Source organism: Homarus americanus, unplaced genomic scaffold (genome assembly GCF_018991925.1).
Source record: "Homarus americanus isolate GMGI-L3 unplaced genomic scaffold, GMGI_Hamer_2.0 scaffold50564, whole genome shotgun sequence".
NCBI lineage: Eukaryota > Metazoa > Arthropoda > Malacostraca > Decapoda > Nephropidae > Homarus > Homarus americanus.
The window spans coordinates 3,698,274-3,721,930 of record NW_024715014.1 but is presented as its reverse complement, the minus strand read 5'-3'; the positions used below and the strand labels follow the sequence as shown (position 1 = coordinate 3,721,930).

The 23,657-nt window shown below is 40.1% G+C and overlaps 1 protein-coding gene across 2 annotated transcripts; it reads left to right on the top strand.

Moving 5' to 3' along the window:
* Positions 1-683: 683 nt before the first annotated feature.
* Positions 684-21,809, top strand: LOC121853310. 2 transcript variants are annotated; one of them, XM_042347367.1, is made up of 8 exons: positions 684-991; positions 9,099-9,236; positions 9,827-10,126; positions 11,278-11,526; positions 12,627-12,822; positions 13,698-13,836; positions 14,085-14,241; positions 15,387-21,809. In XM_042347367.1, the coding sequence occupies exons 2-8, from the start codon at positions 9,117-9,119 to the stop codon at positions 16,275-16,277; spliced, it is 2,052 nt and encodes a 683-aa protein (XP_042203301.1). In that variant the 5' UTR covers positions 684-991; positions 9,099-9,116; the 3' UTR covers positions 16,278-21,809. The 2 variants fall into 2 exon arrangements, with proteins under 2 accessions (XP_042203301.1, XP_042203294.1); XM_042347360.1 differs by having other exon boundaries at positions 13,695-13,836.
* Positions 21,810-23,657: the final 1,848 nt, after the last annotated feature.

Here is a 23,657-nt window from a genome sequence, read left to right as displayed (position 1 = left end):
TGTGTAAGAGAGAGGGAGAGAGAGAATAGTTCTCAACAGATGTATAACACACAGTAGGAAAGAGTGAGAGAGCAAATTTGTCTCATATTTCATCTTCGTCAACTTCTGGGAATTACCGAATTGATACGAAACTTACTTCTGTTATCTTTAATTTGTTTATTTAAATCATATATTATAAAAGGTAAATTAGTTTAGTTTCTTTCTGTTTTTATGAGTATTCGTTACACTATTGTTTTATATAACGTAAATTTGTGTGTTAATTATGTCCCTGAAATAAATTTTTTCGAGGTGGAGCTTTTTTATCAGAACAAATCTGGATTAACTACCTCCTTGGCTCTTACTTGTTTTAATCCATCTGTTTCAAGGTAATTAATAAGGATAAAACAATAAAACATAATATAAGAAGTTGTTATTCAATTTAAAGACAAATTAATCCACCCTAAACAATAATGTATTGCCTTACGGTTGAAATAAATTAATTAACGTTTATGTGGACTCGAGAATACTGCCTAGCCCTCAACTGCAGGAATAAGTATGAAGATTGATTATGATAGAGTGTTGGAATAGAAATAAAAGGAGTTCAAATAAGGAATTGGGAAAAATTAACGATGGTAGTATGTAAGATTTCTGGGTTAATATAGAGTATTTGATCGTGTTGTGCAGAGGTGTTGTGTCATCTATACCTTGCGAGAGGGCTGGGGAGTTAGCCCAGAGCTGAACACTAACGGAGGACCTCCGCTTTGTTCCTTCATCCTCACAGCTCCGCCTCATTCAACATTTTCCACTCGTACTCCACATTGAGGGGTCCTAGGCGGTCAGGAGCCGCCATGAACGTGCAATAGACTCTACCACATATCTTGGCTGAGCATAAAGGCTCTAGTTAGGAGTTGAGGTTGAAATTTGTAGTGTTTTATTGTGGATGTGTCGCAGGGGCCGCCAGTGGCTGTGCGTCGGACATTGAGCGGAAGCTTCCCACTTTCGTCGGTAAAAGGTAAGGTTGTGGGTCCCTGGGGCTCACCACCTCTCGGTAACTAGGCGAGTGAATGGTTGGTTAATGAAATGGTTGTGTTTTTTTGGTGATAAAGCCCTGGTGGAGGTAGATATGAAGGATCAACTTAAGAGCCAAGGTCAACCAGCGGGGCCCCCAAGCCGCCACTCGCTGCCTTCCGCGGTAAATTATTTTCGCGACCTGAGACCAAGATGAGTTATTTTACTCAAGTTACTTCATTTTTTCTCTCGAGACATCACGGTGAAGCTTTCATCTTCCTTCCACTAACAGATTGCATGCACTCGAGGCCAGCCAGAGTATGTGAGAGTGAATTAGGTTAAGGCAGAGTTGCAATGGTGGTGGCTCAGGTGTTGATGGTTATGGTGTACATCTATTTCCCATTTATTATCTCTCGGGTCCACCAGGTCAACAACTACACGTTAACCACATACCTATACCTTCAACCTCACTCATGGTTCTCTTTGTTAATGACCAGCCCACCGTATTTCTCCCCCAAACACGTTTTAATGTGTTCCCACTTGTGCCAGTTGAGTCGGCTACCAGATGGTGACTCTTGCATGACCTCTGCTATCACGGTGATTCAACCATAGTGGTAGGTCAACCATGCTGATAGATCAACCATACCAGTGACTCAACCATACTGGTAGGTCACTCATACTGGTGACTCGATTATAATGGTTGATCAAGCATGCTGGTGAATCAACCATACCAGTGATTCAACCATACTGGTAGGTCAATACTGGTCGATCAACCATAATGGCAAATCAACTGCACAGTTGACTATCTTAATGGTAAGGCAACCACCTTAATGGTAGGTCAACCATAATGGAAGGTCAACCATAATGGTGGGTCAGTCTTACTGGTAAGTCAACCATACTGGTATGTCACTCATACTAGTGACTACCATATTGGTGATGCTACCATAATGGTATGTCAACCATTCGGGTGGGTCAATCATACTGATAGATCAACCATACTGCTGGCTCAACCATACTGGTAGATCAACCATAATACCAAATATACCATACAATTGACTCCACCTTAATGGTAAGTCGACCATACTGGTGGGTCACCCATACTGGTGGATCACCCGTACTGGTGGATCAACCATATTGGTGGATCAACCATACTGGTAGGTCGACCATACTTGTAGATTAACCTTACTGGTAGGGCAACCATACTGGTAGGTCAACCATACTGTTGGGTTGACCATCTGGTCGGTCGACCATACTGGTAGACCAACCATGCTGGTAGATCAACCATACTGTTGGGTCAACCATACTGGTGGATCAACCATACTGGTAGGTCAACCATACTGGTAGGTCAACCATACTGGTGGGTCAACCATACTTGTAGATTAACCTTACTGGTAGGGCAACCATGTTGGTAGGTTAACCATACTGGTAGATTAACCAGACTTGTAGATTAACCTTACTGGTGGGTCAACCATACTGGTGGGTCAACCATACTGGTGGGTCAACCATACTTGTAGATTAACCTTACTGGTAGGGCAACCATACTGGTAGGTCAACCATACTGGTAGATTAACCAGACTTGTAGATTAACCTTACTGGTGGGTCAACCATACTGGTAGATTAACCAGACTTGTATATTAACCTTACTGGTAGGTCAACCATACTGGTAGATTAACCAGACTTGTAGATTAACCTTACTGGTGGGTCAACCATACTGGTAGGTCAACCATACTGGTGGGTCAACCATACTGGTAGGTCAACCATGCTGATAGGTCAACCATACTGGTAGGTCAACCATACTGGTAGATTAACCTTACTGGTGGGTCAACCATACTGGTAGGTGGTAGGTCAACCATACTGGTAGTGTAGATTAACACTGGTGGGTCACCATACTGGTAGGTCAACCATACTGGGTCAGAGTAACCTTACTGGTAGGTCAACCATACTGGTAGGTCAACCATACTGGTAGGTCAACCATACTGGTAGGTCAACCATACTGGTAGGTCAACCATACTGGTAGGTCAACCATACTTGTAGATTAACCTTACTGGTAGGGCAACCATACTGGTAGATTAACCATACTGGTAGATTAACCAGACTTGTAGATTAACCTTACCGGTGGGTCAACCATACTGGTAGGTCAACCATACTGGTAGATTAACCAGACTTGTAGATTAACCTTACTGGTGGGTCAACCATACTGGTAGGTCAACCATACTGGTGGGTCAACCATACTGGTAGATTAACCAGACTTGTAGATTAACCTTACCGGTGGGTCAACCATACTGGTAGATTAACCAGACTTGTAGATTAACCTTACCGGTGGGTCAACCATACTGGTAGGTCAACCATACTGGTGGGTCAACCATACTGGTAGGTCAACCATACTGGTAGGTCAACCATACTGGTAGGTCAACCATACTGGTGGGTCAACCATACTGGTGGGTCAACCATATTGGTGGGTCAACCATACTGGTAGGTCAACCATACTGGTGGGTCAACCATACTGGTGGGTCAACCATACTGGTAGGTCAACCATACTGGTGGGTCAACCATACTGGCTTTAACAGGAATGAGCCAGTGATATATTGTGCTGGGTGGTTCATTCATGCTGGTGTTGTAGTTCCATTATTTTTTTATACAGTGATCCCTCGGTTAACGAGCGCCTCGGTTAATGAAATTTCGGTTAACGAATTACCTTCCATAAGATTCTTAACTTCGGTTAATGAGCATTCCCTCGATTAACGAATTCCTTACGAGCGCACCTTCAACATGTTTTCGCTTGCTCACTAGCTGTCATATTAGTCCGCCAATATAGTAATCGGTTCTAGGGCTTAAATTCCTTATTATTTTAGTAAATAGCAAGAAGTTTGTACTATTCAATAATTTTAAGTCTTATATTAAAATTTTTAGTCATTTTAACAATTATTGAACATAATTTAAGTACAGGGAAACTAGCTTTTAGCGTGCCAAACAGCCTGTCAACACACCATACAGGCGTCAGTCTGTGTCTTTTCAGTGGAGGTAACATCTTGCTTCAGACTCTCTTCAGCATAAACGCTTTTTTTCTGTGTTTCCAGTCAAATTATTGGTTATTTTGAAATTTATTTTACATATTGATAATATATAATGCAGTGCAGTGTTAATTTAAAGAAAATAATCTTGAATTACACCAAGTGAACTAAAATTTTATGGGTGAAATGGCACCATGGGGTGACTTCTCTTCTCCCTTCTCCTCCACCCCCATTCTAATTCCCATCATCATCATCATCCAGGAGCCTTCTACATACACACCTCAAAGTAAGTGTACTTTACTACATTTTTTGTTGACTTTAGGCAATTTTCGGTGAGCTGGAACCAATTACCCAAAAACCCATTGAAACAATGGTTTTGGTTCACGAATTTTTCGGTTAACGAGCAACCTTCTAGAACGAGTTGTGCTCGTTAACCGAGGGACCACTGTATATATTATTATTATTGTAGCACCATTGGCACTTAAGCTGTGTATAAGGAATAATATCAAGGGGAGAACACTCGTACATGGTGGGACGTCGTGAAGATTAGGAACCCACTTGTACAGTATTTCGTCAGATGATTAAGCAAGCTAATGCTAACCAAACTCAATGTTACCTAACACGATTTAATTTAACCTACCTTAAAGTAAACTTATACTGTACAGTATAGTATAATTAAATACTGTATACTGTATTGGGATCCTAATCATACCCTCCTTATAGTATTAGGGTGTTTTAATCAAGTGAAATAAGTGGGGCTCCTAATCTTCATGAGTTGCCAAATAAAGATACAGTACACACTAGTGAAAGAATCGTGTAGATGAACCAATATGATGTCACCCTTAGAATACAATTTTATGGCATCTATGTTTTAATGCAACAATCCTTATATGACTGAGAAAGGAGAGGAAAATTTGCAGTACTGTACTGTACTGTATTTATGAATTGGCACTAAGGGACATGACCTCGGTGCCTTTGGTGGATGAAAACAAATCATCATACACCTTGTATGCAGAAATGAACTGATTAATTCACAAAGACTATTTTGAGGTTTATTATACAGTATGTTAAACATAATATGTACTGTAGTTGCTTCTCAGAAACATACTGTACTGTGGTCAACATACAGTGCCTCTCATATCTCTAATAAAGAATTTGCTTTAAAAAGGGAGAAAAAAGTGCGTTTAAGGATGAATGCCTGTAATTGGTGTTACAACTGTTAGTGATCAATAAAGAAATGAGTCCTGTGCAGTACACTGTTACACTTACATTTTACTGTATCAGATTTATCCCATCATTCGCAAGGATAATATGTGACTCAGTGCTCACCATTTCACTGTAATACTCAGTTACTGTACTGTATGTACCATATTAAGTTGCAATGTACTTCACTGTTGTTTATTTCCACACTTCAATTACGGTATGGCCTCAAGCTGCTCGTCATTCAGCTCCTCAGGACCTTCTTTGGCCACTCACATCAGATGGTCCGTACTTTGTCCTGCTAATGTGGTTCGTAATCTTGTCTTACCTAACTCCATCATAGAAAATGAATGTTCTATATCGGCAGAACTTGTGCACTTTTGAGTAAGCGGCTGATGTTATTCCCATTCTGTCTCTCATAGTGTGTGTAGGATGCTTTCCTAGAGATCATGTCTTGTGTCCTTATTGGTTTATTCAGCATAAATCACTTGTGGTGGCTTGTGTGAGTTTATAATGTGTGTGTGCATATATTGTGTGTTCTGCAACCTGTATTATCTGTGTACAGTTTAAAAAAAAGTCTGTACCTTTACAGTGTTATACAATATGACAACCGGACCAAGAATTCTGCACACTCGTGCATTACGGGTTTATATGTACATTACTGTACAGTATTCCTGTCCTCGGCCAGTGATCGTTGCAAAGGGTGTCAGACCCGGGGTGCAATTTTTTTCCCTGTACTTAAGTGGAGTGTGAGAAGGGTGTTGGGATCACCTGAAGCTTTGGCCCTCTTACAGGTTATTTCACTTGATTAAACACCCTAATGCTACCTGAGGGTTAGGTTAGGAATGTCTTAATTGATATTTGAATTTTCACCACATTCTCAGCAACATGCCCATAGTCACATTAGCAATGGAATCTGTTTTCCTGGTCTGTAGTTTAGCAATATTTGTCACTGATGTGCGATACACAATTTCTTTGACATACTGCCTGAACATGTGGTAAAAGTGGACTGAAATTGAATACGAGTCAAACATGAGAGCCAGTAATGGTGGAAGTTGCCTGGCATCAAGAAAAAATGTTTGAGTTGGGCTACAGGATGACACCAACTACTCACTTGTATGTCTGTTATTCTTTTATTTACATCCCAAATATGAAAGATTGTTTAGGGACTGTGTAAAAGAAAGGAAGAAAGAAAGAATTGGGTTTACATAGCTGGGTACCCCCTTATTAATGGTTTGGATTTAAGGAAATATGGTCTTAACAAACCCCTCCTTACATTTCTTCCAAGACAGGATTTTACTATACTGTATACTATAAAAGGTAAGTTTAGTTGCAAGTTTTTACATTAGATAACAGGGGTACCCAGCTATGAAAGCAATGCCCCCTAAAAAAATCTAACCAGTTCATCCACCGGATTTGGATTCCGTGTTTTGAAATGTTTTGGTGAAAATCTTGACAAAAATAGTATTGTTAAACCCCTGGAATCATTCTAGAAATTTCCCTCTTGCCTATAGGTCGACCATATTGGTAATTTAACTATAAAGTACAGTATATGTTAAATATTTTCTTCATTACAAGACAAACTCCCCAATGCTGACAAAGCTAACACTAACATGATCTAATCAGACCTACTCCCTCAGGTAGTGTCTAAAGGTGATATAAACTGGGGGCGAATTATCAGGTGATCCCTATTATCATAGCTTGAGGCAATATAAGATGATCCGCACGTGCTCCTCCTCTTATGGGCCTTACTTATTTTCATCTTTGTGTATATTTGATAGGTGCTGCACTGCTGAGTCATAATCTTAACCTTTTCTTCTTGAGCATCATCTTGTGAGTGTCTCGTTATGAAAAACCTTCCATTAATAGTCAGGTTAAATTTCTACACAGCCAGTAGAGTATTAATGTGTATCTCTATGCACTATATTAGAATGGTCATAGTCAAGCGGTGACCTCGTTAAATAATACAAGGTAGGAGCGAAGGTCAAATTTAAATGAAATTAAAGTTTATATAGATATAGGAGGAGCTCATAAATGATGACTGTACAGGTGTTGTTTAACCTTTTGTCTTTGACGGTCTTATGAGTTGACGCTATTGAAGGCCGGTCACCTTATCCTTTAAGCTGTGGCTAAGGAATCCCTGCAAAAATGGAATGGAAGGAACATATTTCCCATAGATAATGGCTGCCATCCCTACACCTAACTAAAGGCGTTTTAGAAGCACGGAATAGCTAATGCGTTAGCTATTCTGTGCGCAGACGCTTCAGCTTAGTTGTGTGCATGACACCTTGATAGGGCAAAGCAAATCCCTTGATCAGGCGTTAGCATGTGCAGCTCCCGAATAGCTAACAACCAATCATTGAGTTTCTTCCATCGAAACAGTGTGTAAATACTGGCCGGTTATGGAGAATATTTGGATTAATATTGAAGAGTTGGGGGCATGTAAGGCAATAAAAAACTGTGACATAATAATAAAAATAATTCTATATACATGTACAGTAGTGCATTGGATAGAACCTAAAACAAAGCGTATGGCGTGAAAGAATTGAAAAGGATTGTGCCTAGTTGAAACCTGTTGTGGCTCTGCCGACTTTTAAGTGGGCAATGTCCGATTTCATTAGCCGTTGGTAACTTTGGTGTAACAATATTGATTATTACTCAAATACGATTGAAACCTTAATATCATTACTTAATTGAACCTGAAACTTGTCGTATTTAGTGTATAAATATGCGAACACCTAGCTGTGAGAGAAGAAGCGTAGTGGTCCGTGGAACAGCTGCTTTGGATTTACGCGTGGTTTCAGAGTCTGGGAGAAATTACCTTTACAATGGCCCGATTTTTTGTTATTCTTATTTATTGTTGACTGACTTGTTTTCCTTTTTTTTTCTTTCTTTCCATAATTTTCTATATATTTTCTTCACTTCTTTCCGATTTGTGTCCAAATAACAGTTCTCCTAATTTTATTGTTTTCTGAAGACTATGTTGTACAACAGCTATTTCCAAGACGTGGTACAATGTCGTATTTTTTAATGGCAGTCCGGGAATAGCTAACAAGTCAGCTATTACGTGCATCTAAAACGCCTTACAATAAATGCCTTAGCACTGATGATGGCCCCCATTTAAGGGTTAAGGCAGTTCAGTTTATTGCTGGTACTGTACCAAGATAATCTTTAAAGTTCTTTACTGTATGTTTATATTCTGGGACAATTTAAATGTATGACATGTGCACACAATATATGTACAAGGTACTGAATTCATTGAAATATATAACTTCTTTTCTAAAAAAAAAAAAAATGAGTTGTTTGGGCTGGAGTGTCTCGCTGGCCTGTCACTGGATCCATTATGTCAGCTGTTCATGGGAATTAGTCCTGATGACCTTTAAGGCTTCTACTTTTATTAATATGAAAGGAAAGATGTATGCAAGTGACAGTTATAGAAGATGATATACACAGGCTTTAGCAAGCTGGATTGAGAATGGTGAGGTGGATGTGTAATGTGCCACTGAAAGATAGGAGATCCTGTTCAGAACTAAGAGGGTGGCTGGATATTGAGAGTGTTGGAGAATTCTTGTGTGGAGGTAGGCTGAGATAATCTGGGACATGTGAAAGAGTGTTATCCAGTGAGACACTACCAAACATGGCAAGTTTTCTCCATGTGCTACTGTTTCCTCCTGTACTAACACTAGACAATAAAGGTCAAAACAAAGTAACTAAGCGTATACAAGAGTTCCAACTCTCATAATTTTTAATGTTGGACAAGTGTATTACTAACCTTGTTACTCGCTTAGAGACCTTTGTTGTTGAACTGCAATAATAAGATCATAACAACTAAGAAAAGTCTACCACTTGGAAAGCTAGTGATAAAAATGAAGAAAAAAAATTAATAAAAGATTTTGACAGTTGCAGGCCAAGGCAAGGATGGTGTTGACTCGGCTGTCACACTTTGGTGAGGTGTGTCCACTGAGCGATCACAGTTACAGCGATCCTGCAGCAGTGCCCAACCCCATACATCATGTACCGAACAACAAGCGTTTTCCTGTGAGTACCCGGTACTTGATAAGTCTCTCGTTTCAATATCCCAAGCCCAACCCAACTCATCCCATCCTGATAATGGAGACTAACATCTAAAAATGTAATTTCAGCCAAGGGCATACTGTACATAAATTATTACTCATACATATATACATACGTAACATTGCAATATTTTAATTTATAATGAAGAATTTTGACTCCTAAAATGCATTGCTGTAGGAATGATGTTTTAAAGTGTACAATATTTTGGTTCATAATGTAGAAAATTAACACATATTATTCAAGACATTATGACAGGTGGTTTACCATTGGTCTGTCCATTTACTGATGACCTAGCAAGTCTAGGGTACTGCATTCAGACTTAATATGACCTTTGGTATTACTAATCCTTAATATTCAGCTAAGGATTTTCCTTTCCTCCCCTCACATGTGCACAAATTGGGATAAGACCATGAAATTGAACCTGCTTTATTATTAGTTATACTGTGATTACTTCATTATTTTTCAGGTGAATGTTGTCTAAGATTAAATTGACTACAGGTATATTAGTTATTGCTGTAATATTCCTCAGCTTAATTTTTCCCACAAATTTCAAGGTGAACATTGGGATAAAATCATCGTCTCCCTCGTCACCATCAACGTCACAGTCTGCCTTACCTACCACATCATCCTCAGCGTCAAGTACATCATCCTCACCAACAACGTCGTCAACATCAGCCTCGCCATCGATCACTGTAACTGTGTCGTCGCCGCTATCGTCACCCTCTATACCTGTCTCGCCTGCTGGTTCACAAAATAATGTGGTCATCAAAATACACATCCTCGACCTCCCAACAGAAATTTTTGAAAAAATATTCTCGTATCTTACGTACAAGAACGTGGGTGAGATAAGGCTGGTGAGTTTAGAGCCCTGGTTGATATTCTGTTTATTTATGTGTGATTATTATTACCTAACCTCACCTCAACCCCCCACAATATTTTTGGGTGGTTAATCTCTAGGTGTAATAAGGTGGGGTGGACAGACTTGAGATAATCTATGAGATGTTAAGTGTATTAATGATAATACTTAAGAATGGGTTTTGGCAGCTACACAGGGTAATGTTTCATGAAATTTGGAGATGGTTGAAGTTTTAGCTATATCACAAACTGTGGTTGGGTAATTCACTGATAGTTATTTTAATTTTTGAAAATGGATAAGATAATTTACCAAACTTGACCTGTCCTAACCTACCCTACCCTACCCTTACCTACTCTACCCTTACCTACTCTACCCTTACCTTACCCTACCCTTACCTACCCTACCCTACCCTACCCTTACCTACCCTACCCTACCCTACCCTTACCTTACCTACCCTACCCTTACCTTACCCTACCCTTACCTTACCTACCCTACCCTTACCTACCCTACCCTACCCTTACCTTACCTACCCTTACCTTACCTACCCCTTACCTACCCTACCCTTACCTTACCTACCCTACCCTTACCTACTCTACCCTACCCTTACCTTACCTTACCTCACCCTTACCTTACCTCCCCTACCCTTACCTTACCTACCCTACCCTTACCTTACCTACCCTACCCTTACCTACCCTACCCTCACCTTACCTACCCTTACCTAACCTAACTTACCCTATCCAAACCTCAGTTAACCTGTCCTGACCTAACCTAATCTAACCTAACCTGGTAGTAAGCAGCTACCAAACAGGGAGGTACTACTGCCTGGGAAGATATTGGAAGCATAATGTATTGTCTAATGGTAGACCCTGCTGCCATATGGCATCACAAAAATTGTGACCAAGTCCCAGGTTGCTGATCTGACTTTCTGTCTTTTACACACAATTGCAGGGCCTCAATTGTTTCTCTTACCATTGACAACACAACATACATATATTTTTTTTCATTATGGTTCTTTATGGTTCTTACCTTACCTAACCTACACTATCCAAACCTCAGTTAACCTAACATCATGAAACCTATCCTAACTTTAACCAAACCTAACTGATGTGTCAGCAGGTATACAATAATGTGTTTGTCATCCTCACACAGACCTGTAAGAGGATTGAACAGATAGGCTCGGCCATTCTCAACACATCGTTCCAGCGCCTGCAAAATCAGATGCTTCAAAGGTTCCAGTCTATTAAGGGGCAGATGCCTCGCCGGGAGTCTGCCCGTCGCAAACATCCTCTAGCACGGGAGTCTGACATCATCGAGACCTTGCACATGCGCCTCACACTTCTCCAGATGTCCTTTGGAAAGCACATCGAGCGTAAACATTGTTGCTTCTTTGCTGGAGATGTGAGTCTGTTTCTTAGCTTATATTTGTGTATGAGATGATTGAGTGTTTCCTATATGTAAAGTTGTACTGTAATATGCTGTATACCTGTGTGTATGAATGAATGAGTGTCAGTTCCTCGTGTATTTGTTTATCCTGTTGTATATTGTGATATAATGAGTATCTGTGATGTGTGTTGTATGCTGTGTTGTGATGTGTATGCTGTAGTGTACTGTGCATCCTGTTTAAACTGTGATGTACTGTGTATCCATGATGTGTGTTTTATACTGTATTGTGTACTGTGTATGTGACTAGGTTTTAAGCATATATGTGAAGATATTTGTAATCGTTGTTTAAGTACTTCCCATTTTGCCCGATTAGGTCTCTGTACCCCCTGATCCAGCTGTTTCTATCTGTACCCCCTGAACCAACCGTTTCTATCTGTACCCCCTGATCCAGCTGTTTCTATCTGTACCCTCTGATCCAGCTGTTTCTATCTGTACCCCCTGATCCAGCTGTTTCTATCTGTACCCTCTGATCCAGCTGTTTCTATCTGTACCCTCTGATCCAGCTGTTTCTATCTGTACCCCCTGATCCAACCGTTTCTATCTGTACCCCCTGATCCAGCTGTTTCTATCTGTACCCCCTGATCCAGCTGTTTCTATCTACCCCGTTCCATCCCTATCTGTACTGATCCAGCTGTTTCTATCTGTACCCTGATCCAGCTGTTTCTATCTGTACCCTCTGTTCTCTGTTTCTATCTGTACCCCCTGATCCATCTTCTATCTGTACCCTCTGATCCAACCGTTTCTATCTGTACCCCCTGATCCAGCTGTTTCTATCTGTACCCCCTGATCCAGCTGTTTCTATCTGTACCCCCTGATCCAGCTGTTTCTATCTACCCCGTTCCATCCGTTTCTATCTGTACCCCCTGATCCAGCTGTTTCTATCTGTACCCCCTGATCCAGCTGTTTCTATCTGTACCCCTTGATCCAGCTGTTTCTATCTGTACCCCCTGATCCACCCCACACTGAAGATAGTTACAGTATATAGATGGTTTACGTTGAGACATAATTTTCGACGAGTATCTCATTTTCATTCTGGCAATTTTCCCTCTCGGCAGATATTGGACGAGGTCTACCGCATCCTGTCGTACATCAAGAAGACGCCCAACCTCGGCCGGGCCTACAAAGTGACTGACGAGTTGTTTGACCTCTCCACTATGGCCATGGAGTACTTCAAGGAGCACATTGAACCTCGCCTACCAGAAATCACATGCTTTGGATCTGATTTCTTGGACATAACGACAAGATTCTCGGGTATTTAGCGAATTAATAGTACTGTAGAGTTTTGTGGGCAGTGGTGGGGAGGAATGCTTCTGTTGCACCAGCGAGAGGGAGGGGAGGGGAGGGGAGGGGTAGCAAGTGATGGCATGTGTTTCTGGGTCAGTGTGCAATATGGTCTGATGGGAATAGCTTACCAAGAACGGGGGAAACTAATTGTGGAGGGTATTCTTAACCTTAATTATGGTACAGAGGAATTATGTCACACTTAAATTCCACATGAACATGGAACACCAAGCCTTCCACATGAATACTTGGCCTTCCACATGAATACTTGGCCTTCCACATGAACACCTGGACTTCCACATGAATGCTGAACACCTGGCCTTCCACATGAATGCTGAACACCTGGCCTTCCACATGAATGCTGAACACCTGGCCTTCCACATGAATGCTGAACACCTGGCCTTCCACATGAATGCTGAACACCTGGCCTTCCACATGAATGCTGAACACCTGGCCTTCCACATGAATGCTGAACACCTGGCCTTCCACATGAACACTGAACACCATGCCTTCCACAAACACTGAACACCTGGCCTTCCACACGAACACTCGGCCTTCCACACGAACACTCGGCCTTCCACACGAACACCCGGCCTTCCACACGAACACCCGGCCTTCCACACGAACACCCGGCCTTCCACATGAACACCCAGCCTTCCACATGAACGCTGAACACCCGGCTTTCCACATGAACAGGAATGCTGAACATCTGGCCTACCACATGGATGTTGGTCATTAAAACTAAGTTGGGACTAGATTTGTTTGGTATGATTCAACATGTGGCTGACCAGTGAGGTATTTTATATTAATGTTCATATTACAACATACTGGTCTCGACTCAGCAGAAGGGTGCAGCGTACGGTCTCCTGGCGGCAGTGGTCGAGTATCGGAACCCGAGGATGAACTGCCTGAGCGTGACCCCCTCCCTCCTTCTAACATGGTGTTACGCAAGAGGATCAGGCGCATCCGTCAGGGCATGAGGAGGTGCGTAAGAATGTTGTTTGGTGGCTTGTCACCTCGCCCAGATCAAGGTCACTAGATTTGAGAATACGGGAAGTGAGAGAGAGAGAGAGAGGTGCAGTTTGATTTTCTCCATATTCAGTAACATATTTTGTTTGAAAATTCATTGGCCAATCCCCACCTACGTAGTTTCAAATTTACTTATACGGTACAGAATACAGATGGAGTTTACGGTGTCTGACATGTTAAGTAATCATAGCTTTTCATTTCAGGTATAACACACAGTTAGTCGCCCTAAAGCGCGAACTGAAAGGTTGTAAAGGCAAGCTGACCGACCAACACAAACAGATGATGGAATATGCAACGAGAATGGATGAGTACGATAAGAAATTTGAGGAATCGTCACGTAAATTCAGCACCGTACTTCAGGTTAGACATTTGTGGATATGGTATAGTACCTCGTTGAATGTTGATCTAACTCGACATCTAACTTAATTTTCATATTTCAAAATTTTTTACTGTTGGATATTTTATGTAAAGTTTGGTTACATGCCCAATATAATGGCCTAATTCAGATAAATAACACCTATGGCCAGATAGTAAATGGTGTTTCTCTCATGGCCAGATATAGTCAATACAGTAGACCCTTGCCATTCGCTGTTTTTAGTTTGTTGACTCGTCTTATTAATGTTTTTCACCATTGTATGTGTATATAAAGAAAAGCATACTGAAATACAATATACGGTTGTGTTTATGGGCAACTCGAATATCTCAAATATACAATACTATTCGCAGAGGTCTGTGGAACCTAACCCCCACTAACTGTAGTGGTATTGTGTACACCAAGATGGCAGCTATCCTCCTCAGGATCGTGGCCACATGTACTGTAGATGGACATGTCATGAAGGATGTTGGTTTCTATTCACTGCTTTGTCTTAATCAAACACCAAGTATAAGAGGTTGAAAATGGCCAGCCCAGATACTTGAACACAGTCATTAATATATTCCTTTCAGAATATTAATCAGATAATTCATACATTGAGTTGTTCAGCTTTAGTTGTCTGGTGTTGGTTAGTTTATATGAAGATACAGTAAACCTAAGATAACTCGGCACTTACGGGGCTCTGTCCTTGCCAAGTTTTCCCAAATTCTGACTTATTGCGGCACTCCCCTACAAAATACAACACTAAAAAACTATCGACCCATATATGTGTACAGGTAATCACTAAATGTAAAAAAGTAACACTTATCAGCACTGCAGGTAAAGAATGAAGCATTATAGTGGGTGACACAGATGCATGGTAGGTGACACAGGTATGGTAGGTGATGCAGGTGGCCTGATATGCCGAGATTTTCACAGATAATTTTATATATCTACATTGCCGAGACCATATCCGTGCCGAGTTATCGAGGGCTTACTGTACACAGTTCACTGTTTTTGCTGTTAGTAATGGAACTATAAACATCACCAGTTCTTTCTTGCTAAAACAGATTTTATACAGTACCTGTATTTTGATGTTTATATAATAAACATTATTTTTTCTGTCAATGTTAAATGGAAATTTTATTGTTAGGAGCTGAACAAATGCAAGACTGAGCTTCAGTACTGGCGGTCCAAGTCCCCAGCCCACCCACTCTTGTGCTACAGCTGTGGTCAGTCAGTGGGAGAGGGGTCGGGCCAGCAGCTGCAAGCTGGCGTCTTGATGCAGGGTGGAGACGAGGCGGTTGTTTATGTTCCCCTTGCTGCTGCTCCGGTCCCAGATAGTGTGGAGAAGGGCAGTCCCCCTGGTGTCGTCCTCGCACGTGAAGAGGGCCGTGACAGGTGGCACGCGGTCGGGGGCTCTGTGAGGAATCTGGAGCGTGTGTTTGACCTCAACCTTCCCAACCATGTTGCCAGACCTCCACCGGTGGATCATCACAAGTCACAAACTGCCGCCTCACATGCCCAGTCTCCTCTTCCAAGCTTCTCTTCCTCCCAAGCCACAGTTGCCTCTCAGAGTATAAAAGAGTCCCTGTGTGGGACCGTCTCCACCCTGGCTACCTCTCACTCATCAAGCATCAGTCGCCCCTTGTCTGTCTCACAACCTACACAAGGATCTCAGCCTCCACGAAATACCTCTCAGGCAGTGAGTGTTCCTTGTGTGTTGACCTCCCCTCACTGTGCCCGCACTTCTGCTGCTGCCTCTCCAACCCTTGCACAGCCTCAGCCTCTCATTGCCTCTCAACCTTACTCTGCCTTCCATGCGTGTGCCACCTCTCAGGACTCTGAACGTCGGTGGGATGAAGGCCAAGAGTGTGCCGAGGACTTGTCAACGTTGCGCTCACTATACGCGGATGACGATGCTGAAATTGGCACGATGAAGCGTCGTTACAGTGACGAAGACAGTGATAATTGTGATATCAGCGATGACACTGTTGGCCGCAGGGTCAAGGAACGAAAGAGATTTAAGTTGGACCTTCTGTAAAAGATCTAATTTTATATAATATTGTAAATGGATATTTTGGTTAAATCATGATTTAATAAACTATTAATTACAGTCAAAGGAGTCCTAAGTATTCAACTGTTGTCATTTTCTCCTTTCGTGTCTATCAAGTGTTCATCAAGAATGACGAGACCTGTTTGAGGCGGTCCCAGGTACACTGGCCCACAATAGACATACAGTAACTATTTAAGATGTTATTTTTTTGTGGTGTGAGGTACCCAGTCCCCACTTAACCTTATTCAGTGGCCTCCAACACCAAATGGGGACACAGACATAGCAGGCGCTCATTGTGTCCTCCAACCCCAAGTTGAGAAGGATACAAACTTGACTATACGTCTGGTTGATGGGTTACTCCTTAATACAGTGTTATATTGTGTTAGTGCATCTTATGATTCTTAATGATGGAAGACAGTGAGGAGGGTATGTTGGCAGTTATGAGGGTGGTGTGTTGGAAGTTGTCTGAAGGGTGTGTCCGCAGGGTCTGCTGCCAGAGAATTTGAGAAGGGTGTGTTGTCAAAAAAGCCTTCAGATATGTCAGGACAGATTTGAGAGGATGAAGTTAGGCCAGGGTGTATGTGTCAGAAAATATTAGACAACTGCCATTGGATCGATTTGATGAAATTGCGATAATTGTTTCATTAAATAATTATATGTTGGTTAAAAGTTAAAATTTATAATTTGGTTTATTTTCCATTTATAGTCATGTTTCTTTTTCCTATTGGTTGTTAGAAATGGAAAAAAAATATTGGCAGGAGTCAAATTGCAGTAGTTAACATTGTTAGATGATTGATAGAATAAAAGAACTGTAGATGTTTAGACATGACCCACACCTACTGTATGGTATAGCTAACTTGTGTTGATGCTGCCGTGAAGGTTCACGTGAGTTGCCGGCTGTTGACAATCTGTCGATGATATTCATCTTGATTGAGGGTGAAAATGTGATCAATAGAGTAGATGTTGAGAGCATGAAATATTGGTGGTATAAATAAACCCATCTTATCTGTCAAGTCTCACAAGAAACTGAAGATGTTTTTGAAATTATCTCAAGAAAATTAACTGGTGTTGTGTAGTGGATGATTGTGATATCATAAGTTAAAACATGAGTTTTGACAACTTTTCTCATCCCCACGATTTATACCGTACTAGTTGCAGAAAATTAACCTCGGTGAGCGAGTGAGTCAAGCCAGTAGGGCATCAGTACAGTATACATAAATTCTCTCTCCTCTCCCCATTTATTTTAGCAGGAAAGGAATTTATCCTAAAAGAGAGTTGAGTAAATTTGTGATTAATGAAAAAGATCAGATGGTGAACTTGACCCATTAGTTGATGGTGGATGAGAACATTTACTCCAGCAAGAGGACATCTTGCCATCGATGGCTGCAAGTTATTTTAAAAAATGGTTGTAACATTATCTAGGATGTGCACAGCAGCTCAGAGTGTTGGCATGACCAGAGATGTGTATACTACTAGTGTTAACATGACATGAGATGTGTACACTGCTAGTGTTGACATGACTGGAGATGTGTACACTACTAGTGTTGACATGACCTGAGATGTGTACACTACTAATGTTGACATGACCTGAGCTGTGTACACCACTTGACTTCCTATGGCATGGCCCAAGGAAACTAAAATTGTAACTAAATGTGATGATAAAATTAATAAGATGGGAAGTATTACACTCACATACTGTACAGTACATACAACTGCCATTCATTTCTTATCACAGTTTTTCTTCAAAGACTTCTGTATTATTTTGTGTACACTTGAGGAAAGTCCAGTCACCATAAACAACCATTGTGTGAGGTTGACACTCATTACAGTAGTTCCTTAAGGTACATGAAAGTTATTGATTTGCTTAACAGACCAAAGTTATGATTTTTACATTTGTACAGTCTACATAATGGTTCATACGAAGTCTATAGTACTGTACTATATCGCCACAATATACTGAAGGTTATCACAGCAACAATACAGTTAAGACATAATGCACAACTTACTCAAAAAATGAAGCAAATTAATGCTGTTGAGTAGTGAACTAACTTCTACCCAATTTATAGTGTTTGTAACAACCATCCATCTGTCTGTCTATTGCTCTATTACAATTATTAGTGTATAGTTTACTGTTGCAGGTTGTCAAGTGAGTCTCTGCTACAATGGTAAATTCACTGCCAGATTTGTCCTATTTTAACCCTTTGAGTACAATGGCTAAGTCCTTGACTATGATGACAACTCCTTGAGCAAGATGACTTAACCCCTTGAGTATGATGACAACCCTTGAATATGATGACTTGATCCCTTGATCCTTTGAGTATGATGACTTGATCCATTGAGTATAATTACTTAATCCCCATGGATATGATGACAATCTCTAGAATACAATGACTCAACCCCTCGAGTATGATCACAACCCCTTGAATGCAACAACCTCCCCCTTGAGTTTTATGACAACGCCCAGAGTACGACATCATCTCACTCAAGGGAATAAAATAGGTCTTCACATTCAAAGGCTTAATATAACGTAATTCTCAGCCTTCGGTCAACTTGTAAGACATTAACTTATGGTTGTTAAGACACTTAAAATGGGTTGAGATTTGTTAAAACCGGTCAATTACAATTTACTAGAAGTGATTTATACTGCAATACTTCAATGTAATTGTGAACAAAATGTTAGGTGAACATGGACCTCAAGTTGGCTCTAATAAAGACTATATTAAAAAAGACATGGGGATAGGCTGAGGTAGTTGTGAAGGCTACAACTCCCGATTTTAGCAGTTGTAGGTATTAATCTTGTAAATAATGTATGTAATAATGTAAAACTATATACTAAATAGATAAATATATATATAAATATAAATATATACAAGTCATAGTAGATGATGACTTCTACTGTACTGAAGAGTTGTGCTTGGCCTTTAAATGTGGATATGTTAAAGGGATGGTGACATTAACCCCAACTAACTTGTAGAACTTGTTACCGATCGAGTGCCAGGATGAAAGAGGCACGGATAGGTTATTGGTGAAGGAGTCCTAGTAAGAGATGAAGTTAAGTTTGTGAAGAAGTTGTGCGGACGTTGGGTGACAATGGCTGGCATTGTGACGAGAAAGTGAGTCCGTCGTTGGATCGTAAGTCGTGTGTATTGGCTCGGTGCAAGAGTTTGACCCCCTGGAATGCGACATGAAAATGAACTCTTCCGTGGGTCGTACTTCGTGGTTTTTCAACCAATTCTAAGGAGCAAGAATCAAGTACCTTCCTCGGTGAATGTGTAGTGCAATTTATTGATCAACAAGGTAGGTAAAGAATGGCTGTTGTTGGGTTGCACTTGTCATCTGTTTCAACATCATAATTTAATATTTATATTTATTATTGCATATTTCTCTATGGCTGACAACACTAATGGAAGTGGAAGGTTACTGAGGTCTAAATTAAATATTTCTTTATTACCGAAGTGTATACAGTATTGTAATATTTCTCTATTGCCAAGGCCTATAATACCGTAAAATATTTCTCTATTGGTGACCACTCAAGGAAGTGGAAAAATTAGTGGTTTTTATTAAAATTGTGTCTTGAGGGATATTTTAAAATGGTCTTATTTACATAAAGTAGAGCTTGTTAGCTATGCCTAACTGATACCCCACCTGGCTGTCATTTATACAGGGTTTCCATAAATTAACTCGCCCATTGTAACTTAAAACATCAAAATTATCCTAGATAGAACGTGCCTTCCCCTCCCCAGTTCGTTTAGTGTGATAAAACCAACGTGTTCTATCTACATTATAATTTTGAGGTTATTTGTTAATACAAATGGCCAAATAGTTTATGGACATTTGGTAGGGATAATTGTAAATTGGTTTTTATTTAATATCATGTATGTACTGTACTGAATGCCCAACTCTTTAAGTGTTCACTGCAGGGGATTTATATGATGGCATATGTAAATTAAGTTGTTAATACAGCATTATTAAATTATTTTGAAGAAACAATTGTAATTTATGTTTTTTCTTGAGTATTATTGAGTTGGGGATGGTTGTGATGTGAAGACCATAATAGAACACATTAAGGTGAACACCACAGCAGAACGTGTCACGGCAGTAAAAGAATAACAACAGAATTTGGACACCATTCAAGATAGATAGGTAAGGTAGGATGACCAACATAGTTTCCAAGCCTGAGTCAAACCTTCCACTTCCTTGGGTGGTGTCAGCACTGTGATGTTTAATGAAAATTTATTGATAGGTGAAATAGAGAGAATGCAATTGTCTCATGGCATAAGTAGTGTGTGGATCCATGTGGGAAACAAGATTTTTGAACATTTGATAATGAAGTTTAGTGTAGGAAATGTAAAAGTTACCTCAAATATGACATGATGCAGCAGTGTACAGAAGAAGAAGAACGGTGCATGTTTCTCGACTTCAAATAACCGTTTTTAAGTGAAGATAAAAGGTATAGTGTGCATGCATTTGCACCACCATCTTCTGCCCCAGTTAGATGCCGAGTGATTTCAGGTTGCTTCATCATGTACTACACACAAGCACCCGTTTTATTATGCCAACACATTTCTATTTCCTTAACAGATTATAAAATGGTAACACTGGGATTGCATATTTTGCAGCTTAACTAGTGATACATGTACAGTAATTTGGATATTTTCATAAAACTAAGAAACCTGCCTTGCAACTCAGAATGGAACTCAAGTTACAAGAATTTGGAAACAGGTATAGTACAAACATTTAAGTGTAACCCCCAGTCTTTCATCTTCAAGGATTCCTTATGGTTTATCAAAAAGGTGCCAGGAGTAACAGTTATTCAGAGAGAGGGGCTCTTCTCCTTTACCTTATTTTCCTCTGTTCAATATTAAGAAAAAAACGCGTGTATCCCACAATTCACGGAACTCGCATTTTTGGTGCACTTAAAATTGCATCATTATTATCCCTCAAGTTATTTAATGCAATTACAATACAATCTTAAGCACACACTACTAGTACTATAACAGTCTTGAAGGTCATTTGCTGTCTTCTCATGGTTAGATTATTTTTGTAGGTATACATTTTGTAATGTACCTTTTCATGGATGCTCTAGTCCATTATTTTGTCAATATTTTGAAATAAGACACGTGCAGTTCTCAAAGGCTCTAACCCAAGTACTGTATCGCTGTGTTTAATATTGTTTATTATGAGAATTATAATTTGAGCCCCTGTTAATATCGAGTTTCTTATTAATGAGGTACTGATAAATAATTTGTATTGCTTAAATCAAGAGCATGAGTGTTTGCTCATGTACATAGCTGTGTGTCTTTTTTTGTGTGTACATTAAACTTTTTGTTTTTGTGCTGTGTGACAGAATGAGGACATTGAACTTATGAGTGAATGCCTCTAATGGCTGTATATTTAATGTCAAATATTATATATGATTTATAGAGTACAATCTTTCTTAAGTAGATCACTAATGTGTCCAAATGCTGGTGACTCCCACAGTGTAATTTGACTTCAAAATAAAATGTTATCAAAGAAGAATGGTTTTTTCTTTAGTATATTAATATCAAGTAAATACCAGCTTGTTAGTTCAGCTATTTTACTAAAACATGCATTATAAAAAAGGCTTAATCCCTTGTTCAGTTCTTTTTAAAATGTGAACATCCTGGTACAGTACAGTACTGTATATGTGTTTTTCAACCCCCATTCTGATAATCTCCAGAACAATTAAAGTTCTTGTAACTTAAGGTTTCTGTGAATAGCTTTTCCTTTGACTAATTCTCTTCAAATTTTAGAATAATGTTATCTGGACAGAAGCTTCTACAGTTCCAATGTTATATTCCCCTTTCTTTACAACTACAGTAAGGAGGCAAGTGGTGAACCAACTGTAAATAACATTAATATAGTGCTATCTGTAGCATTAATTAATACAGTACCTACTACTAACCCCGACAACAAATTCTAGAGAATCACAGTCTTTTAAAAGGGCAGTCCTAGAAACCAGGCCAATCAAGTGTTGCAAGAGGTGGTGGTGTACTATTTTATGTAAATGAGCACCAACCACTAATGATGAGCTAAATTAAATGGGACCATCCGAATCTATTTGCTTTGATAACTCAAAACAAACGCAAGCTGACAGTAAGTGTAAGCTATAGAACCGGCTCGGCTTCAGGGAAGTAGCACATCTCCATAGTCATCCAAACAGCATCCAGAGCACAAGCCCTCATCATGGGAGACAAAACTTCGGAGAAGATTTCCTTGAGCTCATTCCTTACGCAACACGTGTCAGAAGCCACGAGGGGAGACAACATTCTAGACGTAGTCTTGAGTCCAACCAGCAACTACTAAGATGGAATACAATTTTTGATATTTGAGGAGGAATACTATGACTTCAACCATGGAGATTACCAGTTCATGTGAGACAAACTACAAAGAATTAACTAGGAAATCATTAGAGGAGGAGGCAGACATAGACAAATCAATGGAAAACTATGGAAATCCTTGAGTTAACAGTATAGGAATGTATACCCTGGTAAACAAAGGGAATAGGGAATAAGACCTGATGTAAGAACAAAAAAACATGTGGAAGTACCAAAGCACAAGGCATAATGTGAGAAACCCTGTTGTATACAAAGAGCCCTAAATGTGGCCATTCAGGAAATTAGATCAGATAAACATCATTTCTAGGTGGAATTAGTCCCAAAACAATAAGAAAGATCCCAAGTCCTATTAGGCATATGCCAGGAGTAAAATGAAAACCTAGAATACTGTAGGCCCTCTAAAGGATGAAAACAACATGGCCCTGGAGGATGACAGTCAAACGAATATACTGTACTCTACTTTGCATCTGTATTCATACAAGAGACAATAAATAAAGAGAGATAGCAATTACAGATGATATCATCAAAAGAAAAGTAGCCAGCTTGAAAGAATTCAAGGCCCCTGGAGTGGACAGAGTACAGACCAAGGTGATAAAGGAGGTGGTAAATGAGATTTGGACCCCACTAAAACTCTTATTCAGGAAATCCTTGTATCACAGTAAAGCTGGAAATTAGCCAACATCACCCCAGTACAGTATAGTACAAGAAGGGTTGGAAAAATGCAGTGGAAAATTACAGGCCAATCAGGCTAACATCATAAACAGGGTATATGCAGGCTTTTTGATAATTCTGAGGGACACCTGACTGAACGCAGTCTTATCAACGCATCACAACACAGTTTCATGGAATGAAAATCCCGTCTGACAAACTTACTTGCGTTCCTTGAAACAGTTACAGAATATGTTGACAAAGGCTCACCAGTAGATGTGTTGTACATGGATTTCTCCAAGGTGTTTAACAGTCTTATATGCACGACTAGCCTCTGAGATCCAGGTACATGGTATCACAA

Excerpts from the sequence above, each read along its gene's own strand:
- LOC121853310 (XM_042347360.1), top strand. The coding sequence starts at position 9,117 with ATGGTGTTGACTCGGCTGTCACACTTTGGTGAGGTGTGTCCACTGAGC. Across the intron at positions 12,823-13,694 it reads CATAACGACAAGATTCTCGG|CAGAAGGGTGCAGCGTACGG; the intron begins GTATTTAGCGAA and ends GTCTCGACTCAG. Across the intron at positions 14,242-15,386 it reads AATTCAGCACCGTACTTCAG|GAGCTGAACAAATGCAAGAC; the intron begins GTTAGACATTTG and ends TTTTATTGTTAG.